The 20411-nt window shown below is 37.2% G+C and overlaps 1 protein-coding gene across 4 annotated transcripts in view; it reads left to right on the top strand.

The window, feature by feature from the left end:
* The window catches only part of LOC121521315 (filamin-A-interacting protein 1-like), a 60831-nt gene that overhangs the window by 34398 nt on the left and 6022 nt on the right, over nt 1-20411 (top strand). For all 4 annotated transcript variants that reach the window (XM_041805218.1, XM_041805216.1, XM_041805215.1 and 1 more), the window contains one exon: nt 13852-16624. In XM_041805218.1, the coding sequence (XP_041661152.1) occupies nt 13852-16624 (2773 nt within the window). The remainder of the gene's footprint in view (nt 1-13851; nt 16625-20411) is intronic.

Here is a 20411-nt window from a genome sequence, read left to right as displayed (position 1 = left end):
TCACCCTATTTACAGAAACATACTCCTCTGGTATCACTCTGCACATTTTTGTCCATGTAGCTCACGTTTCCACTTTGATTTTAAATTCATTTTGTCTGTCTCTGGATATGGCTGGATGTTTCTGTGGGAAAATACATTTTTAAATTCCATTTAAATTCTTTAATGGTCCCATAGTTTACTATAGTTTACAGGTGTTGCACACAAAAATGCCATCCTTTGAAATTTATATGCAAATAATTTTTTTTCCCATTTTTTGGGATTGGTTCCTTACATTAATGTCATTTTTGGGGGGTTTAACCCTCCAAATATCAGTTCGACTGCAGGGATTCACTGTTTTAATGAAAAAGAAATCACAGTTGATTTTCTAAAAAATACATATCAGCTGGCTGGGGGATTTCTTAAAGCACATACATTGAAAGTAAGCAAAAAACTGATTTTAATGCATAAATTATTTTTATGGTGCTCTATTTAAAGTTTACAACTCACAAATTTCATTAACTAATTTTATTTTAGTTATTTTTCTGAGCACAGAATTTAGTTTTAGCCAGTTTGGTTTTTTTTTGGGAATCTTAGTTTTTATTTAGTTTCAGTTAACTAAATAATTTGACATTTTATTTATTCAGTTAGTTGTAGTTAACTATAACAACCTTGATTCAAATGAACACGCAAAGGGTTAAATGCCCTAAATCTTTAAATATTTGGTAGTTTTGATCGGGACTGAAGTTGATAAAAAAAAAAAAGCCCCCACAAATGCTTAATGTGATTTTAAACAAATGTTTGTAAGTGGACATGTTTTGTCCTGAATGGTTTTTTTGAGTGCAAAAGTTTTCCTTTGGAAAATGGATCTTTGATTCCAATGAGACTAAAGGATAAATAAAACAAACAAACAAACAAACAAACAAATAAATAAATAAATAAATAAGTCAGTCAGTCAGTAAGCAAGTGTGTAAGTAAGTTAGTAAGTAATTAAGGTAAAATAAAGTAAAGTAAAGTAAGTAAGTAATTAAGGTAAAATAAAGTAAAGTAAGTAAGTAAGTAAGGTAAAATAAAGTAAAGCAAAGTAAAGTAAGTAAGTAAGTAAGGTAAAATAAAGTAAAGCAAAGTAAAGTAAGTAAGTAAGGTAAAATAAAGTAAAGTAAGTAAGTGAGTAATTAAGGTAAAATGAAGTAAGTAAGTAAGGTAAAATAGTGCAAAGTAAGTAAGTAAGTAATTAAGGTAAAATAAAGTAAAGTAAAATAAGTAAGTAAGTAAGGTAAAATAAAGTAAAGTAAAGTAAGTAAGTAAGGTAAAATAAAGTAAAGCAAAGTAAGTAAGTAAGTAAGTAAGGTAGAATAAAGTAAAGCAAAGTAAAGTAAGTAAGTGAGGTAAAATAAAGTAAAGCAAAGTAAAGTAAGTAAGTAAGGTAAAAAAAAGTAAAGAAAAGTAAATAAGTACGGAAAAAATAAAGTAAAGCAAAGTAAAGTAAGTAAGTAATTAAGGTAAAATAAAGTAAAGCAAAGTAAAGTAAGTAAGTAAGGTAAAATAAAAAAAGCAAAGTAAAGTAAGTAAGTAAGGTAAAATAAAGTAAAGCAAAGTAAAGTGAGTAAGTAAGGTAAGGTAAAATAAAGTAAAGTAAAGTAAGTAAGTAAGGTAAAATAAAGTTAAGTAAAGTAAATAAGTAATTGTGTAAGTAAGTAATTAAGGTAAAATAAAATAAAGTAAAGCAAAGTAAAGTAAGTAAGTAAGTAAGGTAAAATAAAGTAAAGCAAAGTAAAGTAAGTAAGTAAGTAAGGTAAAATAAAGTAAAGTAAGTAAGTAAGTAAGGTTAAATAAAGTTAAGTAAAGCAAAGTAAGTAAATGTCTAAGTAACCAATTAAGGTAAAATAAAGTAAAGTTAAGTAAAATAAGTAAGTAAGGTAAAATAAAGTAAAGTAAGTAAGTGTAGTGAAGTGAAGTAAAGTAAGTAAGTAAGTAAGGTAAAATAAAGTAAAGTAAGTAAGTTAGTAAGGTAAAATAAAGTAATTTAAATTAAGTAAGTAAGGGAAAATAAAGTAAAGTAAGTAAGTAAGGTAAAATACAGTAAAGTAAGTAAGAAAAGTTAGGTAAAGTAAAGCAAAGTAAGTAAATAAGTAAGTAAGTAAGGTAAAATAAAGTAAAGTAAGTAAGTGTAGTGAAGTGAAGTAAAGTAAGTAAGTAAGTAAGGTAAAATAAAGTAAAGTAAGTAAGTTAGTAAGGTAAAATAAAGTAATTTAAATTAAGTAAGTAAGGGAAAATAAAGTAAATTAAGTAAGGTAAAATACAGTAAAGTAAGTAAGAAAAGTTAGGTAAAGTAAAGCAAAGTAAGTAAATAAGTAAGTAAGTAAGGTAAAATAAAGTAAAGTAAGTAAGTGAGTAAGTAAGATAAAATAAAGTAAGTAAATAAGGTAAAATAAAGTAAAGTAGGTAGGTAATTAAGGTAAAATAAGGTAAAGTAAGTAAGTAAGGTAAAATAAAGTTAAGTAAAGTAAGTAAGTAAAGTTAAGTGAAGTAAAGTTAAGTAAGTAAGTAAGGTAAAATAAAGTTAAGTAAGTAAGTGAAGTTAAGTGAAGTAAAGTAAGTAAATAAGTAAGGTAAAATAAAGTAAAGTAAGTAAGTTAGTAAGGTAAAATAAAGTAATGTAAAGTAAGTAAGGTAAAATAAAGTAAAGTAGGTAGGTAAGTAAGGTAAAATAAAGTAAAGTAAGTAAGTAAAGTCAGGTAAAGTAAAGCAAAGTAAGTAAATTAGTAAGTAATTAAGGTAATAAAAAGTAAAGTAAGTAAGTAAGTGAGTAAGTAAGATAAAAACAAGTAGGTAAGTAAATAAGGTAAAATAAAATAAAGTAAGTAAGTAAAGTTAAGTTAAGTAAGTAAGTAAGGTACAATTAAGTAAAGTAGGTAGGTAAGTAAGGTAAAATAAAGTAAAGTAAGTAAAGTAAAGTAAAGTAAGTAAAGTAAAGTAAAGTAAAGTAAAGTAAAGTTAAGTAAGTAAGTAAGTAAAGTATAGTAAGTAAGTAAGTAAGTAAAGTAAAGTTAAGTAAAGTAAGTCAGTAAGTTAAGTAAAGTTAACTAAAGTAAGTAAAGTAAGTAAGTAATGTAACGGTAAGTAGGTAAGTAAAGTAAAGTAAAATAAATTAAAGTAAAGTAAGTAAGTAAAGTAAAATAAGTAAGTAAGTAAAGTCAAATAAAGTAAAGTAAGTAAGTAAGTGAGTAAGTAAGATAAAATAAAGTAAGTAAGTAAGTAAGTAAGGTAAAGTAAAGTAAAGTAAGTAAGTTAAGTTAAGTAAGTAAGTAAGGTAAAATTAAGTAAAGTAGGTAGGTTAGTAAGGTAAAATAAAGTATAGTAAGTAAGTAAGTAAAGTAATGTAAAGTTAAGTAAGTAAGTAAAGTAAAGTAAAATAAATTAAAGTAAAGTAAGAAAGTAAAGTAAAGTAAGTAAGTAAGTAAGTAAAGTAAAATAAGTAAGTAAGGTAAAATTAAGTAAAGTAGGTAGGTTAGTAAGGTAAAATAAAGTTAAGTAAGTAAAGTAAAGTAAGTAAGTAAGTAAGTAAAGTAAAGTAAAGTAAGTAAGTAAAGTAAAATATAGTAAGTAAGTAAGTAAAGTAATGTAAAGTTAAGTAAGTAAGTACAGTAAAGCAAAGTAAAATAAATTAAAGTAAAGTAAGTAAGTAAAGTAAGTAAGTAAGTAAAGTAAAGTTAAGTAAAGTAAGTAAGTAAGTTAAGTAAAATAAAGTAAAGTAAAGTAAGTAAGTAAGTAAAGTAAAGTAAGTAAGTAGGTAAAGTAAAGTAAAGTAAGTAAGTAAGTAAGTAAGTTAAGTAAAGTAGAGTAAGAAAGTAAGTAAGTAAAGTAAAATAAAGTAAAGTAAAGTAAAGTAAAGTAAGTGGGTAAATTAAAATAAAGTAAGTTAAGTTAAGTTAAGTTAAGTAAAGTAAGTAAGTAAGTAAACTAAAGTAAAGTATAGTAAGTAAGTAAGTAAAGTAAAGTAATGTAAAGTAAGTAAGTAAGTAAAGTAATGTAAAGTTAAGTAAGTAAGTAAAGTAAAATAAATTAAAGTAAGTAAGTAAAGTAAAGTAAGTAAGTAAAGTAAATTAAAGTAAAGTAAAGTAAGTAAGTAAGTAAAGTAAGTAAGTAAGTAAGTAAGTAAAGTAAAGTAAGTAAGTAAAGTAAAGTAAGTAAGTAAGTAAAGTTAAGTAAAGTTAAGTAAAGTAAGTAAGTAAAGTAAAATAAAGTAAAGTAAAGTAAGTAAGTAAGTAAAGTAAAGTAAGTAAGTTAGTAAGTAAAGTAAAGTAAGTAAGTAAAGTATAGTAAGTAAGTAAGTAAAGTTAAGTTAAGTTAAGTTAAGTAAAGTAAAGTAAGTAAGTAAAGTTAAGTTAAGTAAAGTAAGTAAGTAAAGTAAAATAAAGTAAAGTAAGTAAGTAAGTCAAGTAAAATAAAGTAAAGTAAGTAAGTAAAGTAAAGTAAAGTAAAGTAAAGTAAGAAAAGTAAAGTAAAGTAAAGTAGTAAAGTAAAGTAAGTTAGTAAGTAAGTCGAATGATACCGGGGGTTTAAAAAGAGTAAAGGAGCTCAGAGCTTTGAAATAGTTTTTTCTTGCAGGCTCATTCAGAGGAAAATCATCAGATAAGACCCAGAGGATGGAGGATTTGGATGACTGCTCCGATAGGAAGGGTGAGAAATTGTATTATCAGGACATCAACCACAGCAGATATGGAGCACAAAGCTCATCTGTGGCTGATTTAACCCTTTATCCTCTAAGAATGCACTTAATGTGAAGGAAAGTCTCTTGTGTGAACTCTCTGTGGAGATTTTAGGACTCTTCAATATGCAGGATGTCAGATTGGTACGACTTTGGGTTCTTATTTTCACGCCTCTGTGCCGTACGCCGTTTGCTTTATTAGGCTGGCTGTTCATCCATCTATTACACTTCATCTTCAGAAGGCTTTCATGGATCGTCCTCAGACTTCCTCAGACTCTGGGGTTCTTCTGAAATACAGAAAGTCAGCTGAAGGTGCTGATGCCTCTGAGGCAGCAATAAAGGCTGCTAGATCAGCTGACTAGCTGGTGGAGGCCTCACAGGTGCTCCAGATTCTCCTGACCAGCAGGGTGAACTGTGACCTAGTTTTGGAGGGAAATCTATCTGCACCGGTCCACAACATTAAGGTCAAGGTCATCTGACCCTACAGTCAGCTCTTGTTTTAACATTTGTGTGAATAACACAACCACAGAAACGACCACAGCTCTTCTTCTTGTCTTTATTTTCACCGTCTGGTAACTGGAAAGTTCTGTCAGGTGGTAGTCCCCTTTTAAACGGCTTCCTCCTAAACTAGATTACTAACTTTCCCCTTAAGTTTATCTACTCTTAGACAATCAGGGCATTCTTGGAACAGATGAGGGAGATTGCATAACACAAAATCTCCAACATCTGCTCTGCCTGCTCATAAAAACTGTAGATCGCAGCCTAAACCCTGCAGTCTCATATATCAGCATCTCTAAGTCTTCTTCATTGAAGGTTTGTTCAGCATTTATAAAGATCACGCTGATTCATGAAGCTCCAGTTTATAGTCAGGTTGGATGTTAGGATTATGAATTAGATGTGGGTCAGCCCGTCTTCGTGTGGCCCGCCCTGCTCTCAGCGCGGTCTGATAACACATTCCTGCTGGCTGCAGTCAGCGTGCAGAATCACTGCAGGTGATATCATGAATGAACGCGTCCAGGATGATGTCATTCCCCGCAGAGATGCTGCTGCACGATTAGATGCTCTGTTTGCCAAACAACCTCCACATGCACGCACAGAAGAGCAGAAGAAACGCTTCAGATATGAGGCGAAAAAGCCAGAGGAGGTTTGAGCCTTCTAATGATGTTGATAAATATAATCCAGTTGGAGTTTGGTTTCTTTTAAACATGTTCAGTGCTGCCAAAGAGACGTCATCCTCTCTGCTATCAACCCCTGTATTATTACTCTCACTGAGCTCTGAGTGGGGTCATTATTAGTGGAAACATCCAGTCAGAAAAACACATGAAAATACAAAAGTCTTCAGAGGATATACACTCTGTATCAGGGGTGTCAAACTCAAGGCTCATTTTTGTCTCAAGGCACAATTTTTTGCCACTTTTCACCCATCTCAGCTACCTTTTGCCATTAAATACCACTTTTTCCCTACTTTTTGCAAATTTTGATGCTGTTATTCAACATTTTACGTATTTTTTTTACCACTTTTTTTTTTTTCAATAGTGTGTTTATTTTGGTTTTCAATAAAACAAGCAGTAATACATAGAACAAATAATAGTAATAATAATAATAATAATAATAATTAAAACAACAACAACAAAAAACAAACAAACAACAAAAACAAAAAATAAATAAATTCAAATAAAATAATAGTACAAATTACAACAGAACACAGTAGTGTTGAATAATACTCAAGCAATATTACAGCCATAGTCATCGCCACTACCATTATTTACATTCATAATATAATAATGTAAAAGATAATAATAATAAATAAATATATAAAATAATAATAATAATAATAATAATAATAATTTATTAATAATAATAATAATAATAATAATAATAAATAAAACAACAACAAAAAACAAACAACAAAACAAAAAATAAATAAATTCAAATAAAATAATAGTACAAATTACAACAGAACACAGTAGTGTTGAATAACACTCAAGCAATATTACAGCCATAGTCATCGCCACTACCATTAAATACATTCATAATATAATAATGTAAAAGATAATAATAATAAATAAATATATAAAATAATAACAATAATAATAATAATAATAATAATAATAATAATAATATTTTATTAATAATAATAATAATAATAATAATAATAATAATAAATAAAACAACAACAAAAAACAAACAACAAAACAAAAAATAAATAAATTCAAATAAAATAATAGTACAAATTACAACAGAACACAGTAGTGTTGAATAACACTCAAGCAATATTACAGCCATAGTCATCGCCACTACCATTAAATACATTCATAATGTAATAATATAAAAGATAATAATAATAAATAAATAATAATAATAATAATAACAATAATAATAATATATTATTATAAATAATAATAATAATAATGATAATATAATAATAATAATAATAATAATAATAATAATAATAATAAATAAAACAACAACAAAAAAACAAACAACAAAAACAAAAAATAAATAAATTCAAATAAAATAATAGTACAAATTACAACAGAACACAGTAGTGTTGAATAACACTCAAGCAATATTACAGCCATAGTCATCGCCACTACCATTAAATACATTCATAATGTAATAATATAAAAGATAATAATAATAAATAAATAAATAAATAAATAAATAAATAATAATAATAATAATAATAATAATAATAATAATAATAATAAATATAAATAAATACATAAATAAATAAATAAAATAATAATAATAGTAATAATTCATAAGTTTGCAGCAATCTTTTATTATTTTAGCATTATAAAAAATGTTGAGGTTCTGTTTTTTAATTTTCTGCAGTGTTAGTTTAAACAAAGAATTTTGATTTAGTTTCATTCTTAGTCTTTTAACTAAAACATTTTTAATTGAAGTCAAGATCTGATCAAATAATTCTTTTTTCGTTTTAGTCTAGTTTTGTCGATGAAAATGTCATGTTAATTTAGCCGACCAAATCCACAATTGTTTTTGTCTTGCAGAGAACACAAGCTACACTTCCAACTGTGAAAAACTGCCCGTGAACATTTCATGGGGCATGTACACATGTCCTCCTAGACGTTAAATTTGTTCATAGTTCAGTCCGGGACTCTGGGATTGATAAGTGGGACCCGGATCCAGCCCCCACTTATTCCCCCCATCTGTCCATGTCCAGTCTTTATTATTCCATGAAAAAATCAGTACTTTCAGTCCACCAAGATTTCTACTTTAAGTCATAGTTGTGATTGACAAAAAAGAAAGAGAGAAAAAAAAGTTTTTATTTTTAATCATAGCTTTAGTCATCATAATTACTTCTCATTTAATCTTTATTTAGTTTTAGTCAACAAAAACATGACATTAACGTAAACTATGACGAAATATTTTAGTCGACAAAATAACACTGATTTTATGAATGCCAATTAAAGTTTATTATATTAATTTGCTGCAAACTTAATTCATGTTCATATACAGTGGAAAAATATATATATATATCTGGGAGAGATCTTTTTTGTTTTTTTTACCACTTTTATGTCATTTTTGTCTCAAGGCACATTTTTTCACCACTTTTCTCCCATCTCAGCTACCTTTTGCCATTAAATACCACTTGTTTCCTACTTCTTGCCCATTTTTGCCACTCTTGACTGCTTTTTGCCCATTTTAGTCGCTTTTCAACCTTTTTTTGCCACATTTGGACCATTTTATGTCACCTAAAACAAATTTCACTCATTTTTTGCAACTTGACCCCTGACCCCTTTTCCACTTCTCCTCCCCATTCCTACCCCTTTTCACCCATTTTTGTTGCATTTTGACCATTTTTGCCACCTTTAACTTATTGTTATTGCTACTTTGAGCTGTTTTTGCTTCACTGCTTACATTGTGGCTCGTGCAAACATATTTTTCAACCATCAGGGTTGACTAACACCGATCTAAACAGTGGAGTGCTTTATATTGGTCTTTGCCTTTACCACCAAACAGCCACTCAGAGATCCTCAGCATCAGCGTAGAAAAACACAATCAGGCCCCTCCACTTGCTGGTGTTCGCACAAAGCCCAGCTGCTGAGAGCAATGTCTTTAATTTTGTAGGTATGAAAATATGAAAATGAATAAAAAAATCAGATCTTCCTCTTCTCAACATCCCTTGAAAATTCTTGAAAATCTTTCCAGTACTTGTTGAGATATTTTAGTCTGGACCAAGATGGTGATTTGCACTGAAATGTGGCCATTTGCTTCTAATTTTATCCTGTTTTCTTGGCAGGGTTGCAGGGTTTGTTGAGGAAGAAGCTCTAAATAAGGGGTCATCAAGTACATCTGCACAAGGGATTTAGTCTCAACAGAAACTCTGGGGGCCGGACTTTCAAATACACAAAAATTAAAGAAATGTTTTATATTATTTTAGTCATTACCAGTGAGATCTATCCCTGTTATCTCTAACGCAGCAAGCTGCAAGGAGACAGGCCTGACAACAGAATAGGCCAGACCTCTGATTATCACAGAGAATGGGCCCTCCCCAGTTATCATTTAGCACCAATATTGACACATTTTTGACTCTTTTAACCCTTTTTTGATACTTTTGCCCCCTCTTTAAAACAATTTTTGAAAGATTTTAACCCAATTTTAACCACTTTTCCTGCATGTTTTATCCCTTTTGTGACACTCATCAATTTTTTGCCACATTTAACCTCTTTTCACCACTTCATCTGGTCATTTTTGCAGCACTTCTGCCAACCTTAACCCTTTTTAAAATACTATATTTGACAGTAAATCTCTGTAAAAACAGATCAAATGTTAGGTCATTCTAAAATTATTTCAGTGTTATTTTTTGTGGGATGGATTTAACAGCTGCAGATATTTAAAGCTAAAAGATACTCTTAAAATCTTCTTTTCCTCCTATTCTGAATTTAATGATCTTTCGGGGGCCGAGCAGGAAGCTTTGGGGGGCCTGACATGACCCCCGGGCCGCCAGTTGATGATCAGTGCTCTAAATGTTTTATTTTGGGGTTTTCTAAACCACAACTTGCTTTATGAATTAACATCTCAAAGGTTTGGAAATGCGTGCAACTTCCTGCAATCAGCCGGGAAACAAGTGTGCAAACTTAGCCACAAAACATGGAGATGAATGTAAAAATGCTCATGCATCCTGTTGATATTTATGCAGAACATGCAGCTGGAATAAAGAAGAGCAGTGACACAGAGCCTCTGCATCTGTTAGCGCTTTGCACCACTCATATTTGGCTCATTTTGGAGCCTCTGCAGTGCAAACCACAGGCCTCCTCCGCTGTGTAATGCTATGATCTCACACACATACAATCTAGCCACTATGGAGGATTTAGAGCCATGCCTTTCCCTTAGCACCATACAGATTATAATGAGAAAGGCTGTGCACGTCTGCCATTGTCCCCTCCAAAACAAAAACCCTCACCCTGCATTGTTGCCTCGTTCCTATGGAGACAAGACAGGCAGGAGACAAGAGGGTCACATGGGAGCAACTTTCAAGGGAAATGTAAGAAGAAGAAGCTAAAATAAGAGCTTTGAGCTTAAAAGTGGCTTCATGTGTTATGTCATTCCTGCTGCACAGTCATCCCTCCTCCCAAGAGAGGGAGCAAACCATGGAGAAAGAGGGAGAGCTTGCAGAAATCCTCCCCCCTTTCTCAGTGTCCAAAGGGCAGGGCCTCTCTGACCATAAATGGAGGGGTGGGTGACATCACTACCCAGCGGGAGCAGCACTGTTAGGCACAACATCCACCTTCCTCATTGTCCACTGATGACATGTTAGGAATGTGATGGCTAATTCCCTGCGGAGTCTGAGCCCCTCCTTCCCTCCCTCTCTGACCCTGTGAGTCTCAGCAGCAGCAGTTTGGCTCCTGATCAGCTTTAAAAAACACATTCAGATATGGATCAACCTGCTCTGCATCCCGGCTTGTGGGTAAGTTGAGCAAAAATTCAAGCAAAGTTTCTGACAGAGGGCGAGAGTAGGATCAAGCCTGGAGTTTTTACTCAGACTTGCTGAGCACATGTTCTGCAGTGCTGAGATGTTTCTGTGTGATTGTGGCGTGCATGTTAGCCATGTGAAAGGGAAAGTGCAGCCGACTCTCAGACGCACTCCCAGACTCCCGCAGAGATCAGTTAAACATCTACAAACAGGACATTAACTCAGACAGCTTCCCAGAAGTCTGTTGGCAGCTGTGCAGCCACTCTCACTATTGCTTCATACCAGCAGTTTGTTGTAAAAGCAGGAAAACTGAAGAAGATTCACAGTCCTGCAGCTGCATATCAAGGTTTTTTATTTGGAAATCATTCTGCTATGAAATTCCTTTCTGTCTTCTAAATTTGAGTTCAGGCAAAACCTGAGGCAGACGTGAAAAGGAGCACGGTTCTATCAGTGATTGTGGATGCAATTTAATGCAGCTTTACCCTGAATGATGCTTAGTGATGCATGCTGAAACTTCAGTGGAAAGATTTACAATCCAAGTACTGAAGACAATGCATGAAGTGCAATACTTGCAGGTCTTTAATCGTGCATTCATTTATTTTTAAATTACTGTCATTCTGCAAACTTTGGTTAAGCTTAGTCAGCATCTCCCTGCAGCCACAGTGATGTAAACTAATGTCCATTATTTTTAATTTTAGTTTTAGTCTTTAAAGTAAATGCATTTTAGTTTTAGTCACATTTTAGTCATTTCTACCCTTTTTAGTTTTAGTCCATAAAAAGTCCTCACATTTTAGTCTTTACTTTAAATCCAAGCATTTATTTTCTTGCCTAAATCTGGTACCAAATCATGGTAGTGTGTTCTCTGCACCCTGCCAAACCTGGTGTCTCTGCTTTCTACAGCTGAGAGGCAGAATAGATACAGATGGATTGATTTATAGAGTGGAGAAATATCACAGATTTTGAATGTCAGTGAAAATGCAGAGAAGTGTGTATTTATCAACTCAAAACACACTCATTTTAGGAAGTTTAAACCTGAAAACCTGAAGTTTTTACAGTACACAGTAAATTTACCTGAGTAAATTTTACTCAAATTGAATAAGATTTTACTCTGAAAAATAGAACATTTGGTCCCAGTCTATTTGGAGTGACATTTACTCTGCTTGCAGAGTAATGTTTTTAGAGTTGTTTTTACTCTGAAAAGTGTTTTTATTTAACTCTGAATGATTATTATGTGCTCCACAATGAACAAATAAAAACAACTCCACAGCAACAGTACTCACTACAGAGTAATGCAGACCATAGTTTACTCATTATAGAGCTGTTTTTTCTTAGTACTCAGTGATATTTAGTCCTTTCAGAGCTGTTTTTCATTCCTTTTACGGAACAATTTCTACTCCATTTACAACTGAGTAAGGCTTATGTAGAGCTGTATCTTATTCTTAACAGATTAATCTTCCTCTTTTTAAAGAGCTACATTTCCTTTTAATAGATCATTCTGCCTTTCCACCTATAAAGGGCATGCCAACAAAAGAGGTTTTGTTTTGCGTATACAGATAAGACGTAGTGTTCTAATATTACAGAGACAATTGTGATGAACATGACAAAGGCCCAGGTACAGAGCACGAGATGAGGCAGTATGGTTAAAGAAGTTTATTTGACAACAGTGCAAATGATGGTGAGCTGGCCGGTGGTTGGCAGAATCATTGGCAGTGAGATGGAGACACTGCCAAAAAAAAAGGCAAAATGGAGTAAGACAAGGCAAAAAAGTCACTGAAAATCACTAGATTATCAAAGGTTGAAGAGGAGTCAGGTTACCTGATCAGAAACTTTGGTACACAGGTGTCTGAGAGTTCATCACCAGGGGAGGAGGTCTTGATTGCAAAGGATTAGCTGCAGCTGGACACCTAACGAGCTGCAGCCTTGACCAGCCATGAGTGACGCCAGCTGAGCTGAAACTTAAGTGGGTGTGGTTAAAGTTTTACTCCAGGAGAATTTACTCCAACTCTGGTGGTGGCTGGTAATGAACACACTCAAAAAAGAGTAAATTTGACTATTTTTGAGTAAAATATTCTTTACACTGGAAAAATTACTCCCCAGATTGGAATAAAGGATCTTCTAGCAAGTGCAATAGTGGCACTATTGTAAACTTTAAGGTGTTTCTACAGGCTTTCTTGTAAATCTTTCAGTCACTACTGAATAGTAAAATAATTGCAGCCTTTTATGCCATTATGAAGTTGCACAGCCCGACATAATGACTGCGATTAGATTAATTGTGCAGAACTCACCCCTAGCCGGTGATTGGACGAATGTTCTGTCTGTCATTCATAATGGGCCAATCAGACACGAGTATGTAGACTTGCAGAGCTCTGGTGGTATCATGAGCTTGGCAGGCAGGTGCTGTGGTGGTTTATGAACGGTGCAGCTTATTGGTGGATAAAACTCATGCTGAGGCCGGTCAGGAGAAGTGCAAAAACATCGTCTCTTGCTCTTGTTTGAATAAAGAAATGCGGTCCAGTTCGAATAATGCTGTGTTCCAGTTGTACTAGGAAGTCGGAATTTTTCATGGTATTATGGTGTTTTTACGTGTAAAATATCGTGTTATGCGTTGTTTTCAACTGGTATAGCTAACAACAGCTAACAACCGCTAAATGTTACAACAACAGCAACAACAACAGGTTTTCCGACTTGTTTACTGGAACGCCGTCAACTTGGGTGTGACGTCATTCCCAGCTCCAACTTCCGACTTCCGAGGTAAATGGAACACAGCATAAAACCCCAGAACAATTAAACCCCGCCTCTAGCTACTGCCGCGTTCTCTTCAAATGATGCTGATTGGTCCGCTCCGTTTTCAGACCTGCACAGTCATTTCAGATCTGAGCTTTGCATGATGATCTGCCCGATGACAGATATCGAGTATGGACAATCCATCTGCTTTGCAAGGTTACACCTTTACGTGAATATTCAGATTGTAGGGGGTAGAGCCAGCTGATGGGATTGAGCCCAAGAGTTGGCCTCCACATATGCAAAACATTGCAATTTGCTACTGTTATAAAATTCAAAATGTGAATTGATTTTTTATGCAAATGAACAAATTGCCATATTTCTGTAGAAATGCCACTCGGTCCGTGCAGCATGGTTTGGCAGTAATTAGTCGTCACGATCCACATGGAAAGACCTTAAAAACTTAACTTGAATCTTGCATTCTTCTTTGTCTATTTCCTAGACTCAAACGGCTGTTGGAGCAGGAGAAGGCCTACCAGGCTCGTAAAGACAAGGACCACAGCAGGAGACTGGAGAAGGTCAGAGCTGAGCTGGTCAAGCTGAAGTCGTTCGCCCTGATGTTGGTGGACGAGCGACAGCTGCACATAGAGCAAATCGACCAGCAGAGCCAGAAGGTCCAGGAGCTCAGTCAGAAGCTGCAGGAAAAAGAGCAACGCTTGACAGTGGTCACGGATACCACCAAGGAGGACGGTCAGAAGATTCTCAAGCTGGAGGCAGACCTGGAGCATCAAGCGGCCAAATTTGCACAGGAACACGAGGAGATGACCGCCAAACTGGCCAATGAAGAGTCCCACAGCAGACAGCTGAGGCTGAGGCTGGCCGGGTTGTCTCAGAAGATTGAAGAGCTGGAGGACACCAATAAAACCCTGCACAAATCAGAGGAGGACCTTCAGGAGCTGAGGGAGAAGATCAGCAAAGGGGAGTGTGGAAATTCATCTTTAATGACAGAGCTGGAGAATCTGAGGAAGAGAGTGCTGGAGATTGAGGGCAAGGATGAAGAGATAACCAAAACAGAGACTCAGTGCAAGGAGCTGAAGAAGAAGCTGCAGGATGAGGAGAACCACTGCAAGGAGCTTCGGCTGGAGGTGGAAAAGCTGCAGAAGAGAATGGTCGAACTGGAGAAACTGGAGGGAGCTTTCAATAAGAGCAAAATGGATTGCTCTCAACTTCACACTAACTTAGAAAAGGAAAAACGAGTGGTGAAGGACCTAGCAGGGGAGCTTGAGACGGTGAAAACTCGGCTGAAAGATCTAGAAGGCTCCGAGTCAAAGTTTGAAAGGGCAGAAATCATCCTCAAAGACGAGCTTATGAAGCTGAAATCCTTCACAGTCATTCTGGTCAATGAAAGAAAAAACATGGCAGAGAGGCTCAAACAGGAGGAGCAGAAAAGTGAAGATTTGAGTAAGATGTTCAAAGCAGAGCAAGGCAAGGTGACAGAAGTGACAGAGAAGCTGATAGAGGAGAGCAAAAAACTTCTAAAATACAAATCAGAAATGGAAGTGAGAGTGACGACGCTCGCTAGGGAGAAAGACGAGCTGCAGACGAAATTGGCAAGTGAGGAGGAGAAGTGTAAGGAGCTGAACACGAAGATAAGCAGCATGAAAATAAGAATTGATGGACTTGAGGAGACAGATAGGGAAATGCAAAGGAAGTGGGCCAGTAAGGAGAACAGCAGAAATCCAGACGAAGACAACAAAGTGAAAGAGCTAACGCTGGAAATAGAAAGGCTGAAGAACCGGCTCAAACACCTGGAGGTGGTAGAAGGAGATCTGATGAAGACCGAGGACGAGTATGATCTACTGGAGAAGAAGTTCAGAACAGAGCAGGACAAGGCAAACACTCTGTCCAAGATGCTGGAAGAAATGAAAAGCCAGATCGCCAGGAACAAAGCAATAGAGAAAGGCGAAGTCATGAGTCCAGAGGCTGAGCTCAGAATTCGTTGTAAGATGGAGGAAGCGAAAACCAGAGAGCTACAAGTAGACGTCCAGGCCCTAAAGGAGAAAATCCATGAACTGATGAACAAGGAGGACCAGCTCTCCCAGCTGCAGGTGGATTATTCTGTCCTTCAGCAGAGGTTCTTGGAGGAGGAAGAGAAGAAGAAAAGCATGAGCCAGGAAGTTGCCAACCTCACGATGGAGCTGGAAGCCTCCAAGCGTTACTCTCGCGCCTTAAGACCAAGTATGAATGGCAGCAGGATGGTAAATGTCCCGGTGACGTCTACGGCGGTGCAAACAGACGTCATGGCCAATGAGTGTGCAGAGGATGAAACAGCAGCAGGCTTCATACAAAAATCAGTCCTTGAGGAAAACCACTTAATGAGCAACCTCAGACAACGGGAGTTAAAAAAGCCAACGGTTCTTGAGAGATACCCTCCAGCGTCAAGTGAAATCAGCGCAGGAAAATCCTGGATACCCTGGATGAAGAAGAAAGAGGCTGCTGCGCCCAGTCAGGCAACTCCAGAGAGGATGAACGGTGCATCATTGCTCCCTCAACCCGACATGAGCATACCCCAAAAGCCGGGCCAGCCTCTCCGCATCCGAGTCACCCCGGATCATGAGAACAGCACCGCCACCTTGGAGATCACCAGCCCTCGAGCTGAGGATTTCTTCTCCAGCACCACCATCATACCGACTCTTGGCCTTCAGAAACCACGCATCACAATCGTCCCCAAGCCGATGACTGTGACCTCGAAGACCAAAACCTGCGAGATGAGTGGTCTCAATCGAGCCAAATCTCCAGTCACGATCACCACCATCTCCAGGGCGAAGAGTCCAGAGAAGAGCAACGGCTGCAGCTCTGATGGCCTTCAGTCCCCGGTGTCCATCATAACGGTCAGCACCACTCCTGTAGCTGAGGTGTGTGCTTCACCTGAGCCTCACAACATAACTGCAAGCCGAACAGTGATCAAAATGACCCCAGAGAAGCAACCAGGGCCAGCACCTTACAGGAAGTTCAACGGCAAAAGCAACATCATCACAACAGAGGACAACAAGATCCACATCCATCTGGGCTCCCAGTATAAGAGGCCCTCCGAGAGCAGCAGTCCGATGTTGACACTGGGACTCAGCTCGGAAAGCAGCAAGGAAATATCCACAGGGACGGTGCTACGCTCCCCACGCCAAACATCCACAGGGAAGACGACTATGAGCAAAATGACGAGCAGCATCACAATCACGCCGATCACCTCGGCGCCATCCAGGCCGACACAGTCAGTGGTGAGAATAATCGATTAGTCCATATCTGATTTAATCATTCTGTATTTCTATCCTCAAAATATCTGAATCCGTGTCTAATCTTCTACGTTGCAGCTGCTTCTGAAATGTTTCAAAATGAAATCAGGTGCTGTGTGCTCCCTAGATAGCCCTCTCTCCAGGTATAGCGGTGGCTTTCTAAACCTGATCTCACTGTATGAACTAACACTGGAATGATCTGACATGTAACGGATCCCCCATCCCACAAAAACCTTTGGAGGGTCACCTGACTGACAAACCCACTCCCTTTAACCAAGCACAAGCAAGAAGTGACCAAACAGGATGTTTCACTTTTGCACTGAAAGAGATTTTAGAGATTAAAGGTGAAAAACAGCGTGTTCAAACTGCCATCATATAACCCAGCCTGATGGCAGTTTTAGTCCAGAAAGGGGAAGCTCTTACGCCGTGTTTCCATCAGGGGGTCCGGTTTGATTCAGTTTGGTTTTGTACGCTAAACCCCAAAACAGTTTGCGTTTCACCATGCCAGGCCAGTAGATGGCGGTGTGATTTTGCAGTGTCCAATATCGCCTTCAGGCTGCCCTTCGACAGCATATGGGTCAAGTCAGAATCTGGTGCAGGCACGACATACGTCGTGCACAGCTGCAGTGGGCATGTCCGTTTTCAGAAAGTGTTGGTTTTCCTGTTTACATGGAGACGGGGGCGTTTTGAAAAAGTTCCACTCTGGAAATCCTGGGTGCGCTGATCTCGTTTTAAAATAGTCTGCAACCTCGGGGCGCAGGTGGCAGAATGGATAAGGTGCACGCCCCATGTGCGCGGGCGGCCCAGGCTTGAATCTGGCCTGAGGCCCTTTGCCGCATGTCTCTCCCTGCTCTCTTCCCTGTTTCCGACTCTATCCACTGTCCCCTCCTCTATCAAATAAAGGCACAAAATGCCCCCCCCCCCCCCAAAAAAATAGTCTGCAACCTGAAGTTTTTACAAAAAACATGTTCAACAACCACAGAGCGATGTTTTCACAGGTTATCTAACGTAAGAAGTAGATTAATAACTAGTTACAGAAGAGAATGAACGGTTCTTAGGCTTTGTATTCACAAAACTGAAGCATTCATTTAGTTTCACATCCATCGTGTTTAGATCAGGCTGATGTGAGCCTTCAGGCTCTGCTTTGTGTTCTTAAAATCAGGTCCAGACAAACGTCAGGAATCTTGATTTGTGGCCAGATATCAATATCCATAGACTAGGAAACAGTTTGGATCTCCATCAAGTCCAAATATTTCTGATTTAGGCAGATATTAGTCCGTTTTTCTCCCGTTTTTGCCTGCTCCTCACAGCGCAGACTTCCATGTTTTGAAGCCCGGAGGCAAGCAGCTGAGTTGCGTGCTGACGTGACGTCAGTGCAGCCCCTATTGTTGTGTGTAGTTCCACCTTTTTATACGGATAGGTAAGATTGGCACCGAAGGGTGCCGAAAAGTAGGGTGGTATGGGTCGGTTTTTTGGGACCCTTTCCAACTTTTGATCTATGGAAACGCAAAAAAATGTGTGCTGTTCTGCACTGAACTGAGCCGGACCACTTGGTGAAAATGACCTATTAGTGTTTGACCCGGTAAGCATCAATTTGATGATTTACAGATCAACAACTCTAAAGTGTCTAGCCCTGATTCAGGAGATTTCAGTAACTTGAAGTGAAAGCCTTAAGGCCTGAACATACTCAGGCAGAACAGACTCCACGGAGATCTGTGCGGACTAAAAGCGGACGTCCGCAAGGCCCGTGTGTACAAAGCTCAGATTTTTAGTATGCGGATTCCACTCCGCGTACTGGTGTCACACAAAACACTGCTTGGCATGAATTTTTTACATTGACCCACATTAAATGTGACACCGACCTGCATTTCACGCTTGCCGCCATCCTCCTAACCATACTCTGTGCAGCGTTGATGGGTGAGCGGTGACTCCCAGAGTGGAGAAGGAGTGGGGCTAGGCGCCCAACTAGAACATCGAACTTTTCACGTGTCATTCGGATGAATTGAAAATGTTTTTCCATGTCAATACTTTGCATGCCACTGACATGGCATACTCCCCGTCCTCGTCTCTTGTGGCAGTTAATGGCCGTACATACCACCGTCTCTTAATGTTATTGCTTTGCAAAGCCAGCAGGCAGAGCCGCTCCTCTTTCTCATCGTCAGTGTAGGACGCCATGACAAAAAAAATGTAAACAACGCGCAAGGATTGTGGGAAATGTAGGATTTCACGGAAATTTCACAGAAAAATTACTACACGGTAGTGCGCTCGACTATGGAAGCTCTGATGACTGCGGACATTCTGCACAGAGTCTGCTCCGCTCACGGTACGCTCCAGTATGTTTGGGCCTTTAGGGTGGTGGGCTATCATTTGGTATATCGGGGGAGTGGACTAATTAACAACATATTTTCCCTCGTCCAGAGCAGAGTGTGTTGGTAGTTCATGCCCAACTTTGTGGATGATTTAGAGTTAGCAGACTCTATGAAATTGTTTGGATGTTTGGGGGCATTTTCCATCATGCCGTGAAATTTTGTGGTATGCATTTTATATTTATAGCTTTTAAATTAGGGGAATTTTAGGGAGAATTTGCATTGATGTTTTTTGGTATGTTCACAGAAATTTGGAAATTTCATCATATTTTTAGATGGAATTTGATTTGGAATTTAGGGCAAGGCTATCCTTTGAAATTTTCCAGAATTTCATTAAGATTTCTGTGAATTTGTTTGGATGTTTGGATGGGGGAATTTTCCACCATTTCCACTGAATTTTGGAGTATACATTTTATATTTATAGATTTTAATTTGGGGTAATTTAATAAGGAATTTTAGGGAGAATTTGCTTTGATGTTTTGGGGGATTTGTTGGAAAAGTTTCATGAATCTATGCTAAAGTTGCACTGAACCTTTAGGGGAAACTTCATCTGCTTGGGTTTTTTCTTTTCCTCTAACTGTCAGACATAAAGGTAGTTTAATTTGTAGGTGCTGCTTCTATGAATGGATTCATGTCTCAAGATAGGCAGCTCAAGGTGTTTGCCACCGTTTGGGATAAAATCACTGAACCCGCCATTGTGAGGGTAACCTTGACCTTTTCTTTGTTTCTCACTGGTGAATCCATCTTGTTGAGCTCCCGTCTGAACCGTCTGGGCCCGGTTAGTAAGTGACAGGACCAATCGTGACGAGGGGCTGTACTTTCAGAGTCATGACGTAAGCGAGCAGCAACAAGAGGCCGGTGCAATTATGGCAGAAGACATTAGCGTGGATGCTGCTAAAGCGCCAGTTTTAACAGAACTTGACGACATTTCTTTGTTAAAAAAAGAACGTCAAAAGTCGTGTACTGACATGTCTACAGTCGCTATAGTTTGGAGTTTACTCCTATGTCACATGTTTTGTTGCTCTGATTGGCCAGTAAAGATGTGACGGACAGAAAGTTCATCTAATCACCCTTAAAAAAAAAAAATTTCAAAAGCTCTGCCCTTTCCTTAACGTCGTCTATGAGAGGTTTACCAGATGGATGTGTGAAACATCCATCTGGCGTGTCAGGTTCTAATGAGAGTGCATACAGAAGATGATCAGTGGAGTGAGGTTTTACCAAAACAAAGCAAGAAAGATCTTTTAAGTAGTTTGTGGGTTAGAGTTTCATCTTTAGTGAAATTTTAGTCAGAAGGTAGGCGAGGGGTTCTAAGGTCCCGTATTTCCTGCCTAAGAATGTTTCCCCCTCTCAGGTTTGTTTCGTTATTCTTCCTCTTGCAGCTCCTCAGAGATGCTCAGTAACTGAAA

The sequence above is a fragment of the Cheilinus undulatus genome, linkage group 14 (assembly GCF_018320785.1).
Source record: "Cheilinus undulatus linkage group 14, ASM1832078v1, whole genome shotgun sequence".
Lineage (NCBI taxonomy): Eukaryota > Metazoa > Chordata > Actinopteri > Labriformes > Labridae > Cheilinus > Cheilinus undulatus.
Note: the sequence above shows the minus strand (reverse complement) of the source record. Positions and strands in the feature narration are given on the sequence as shown.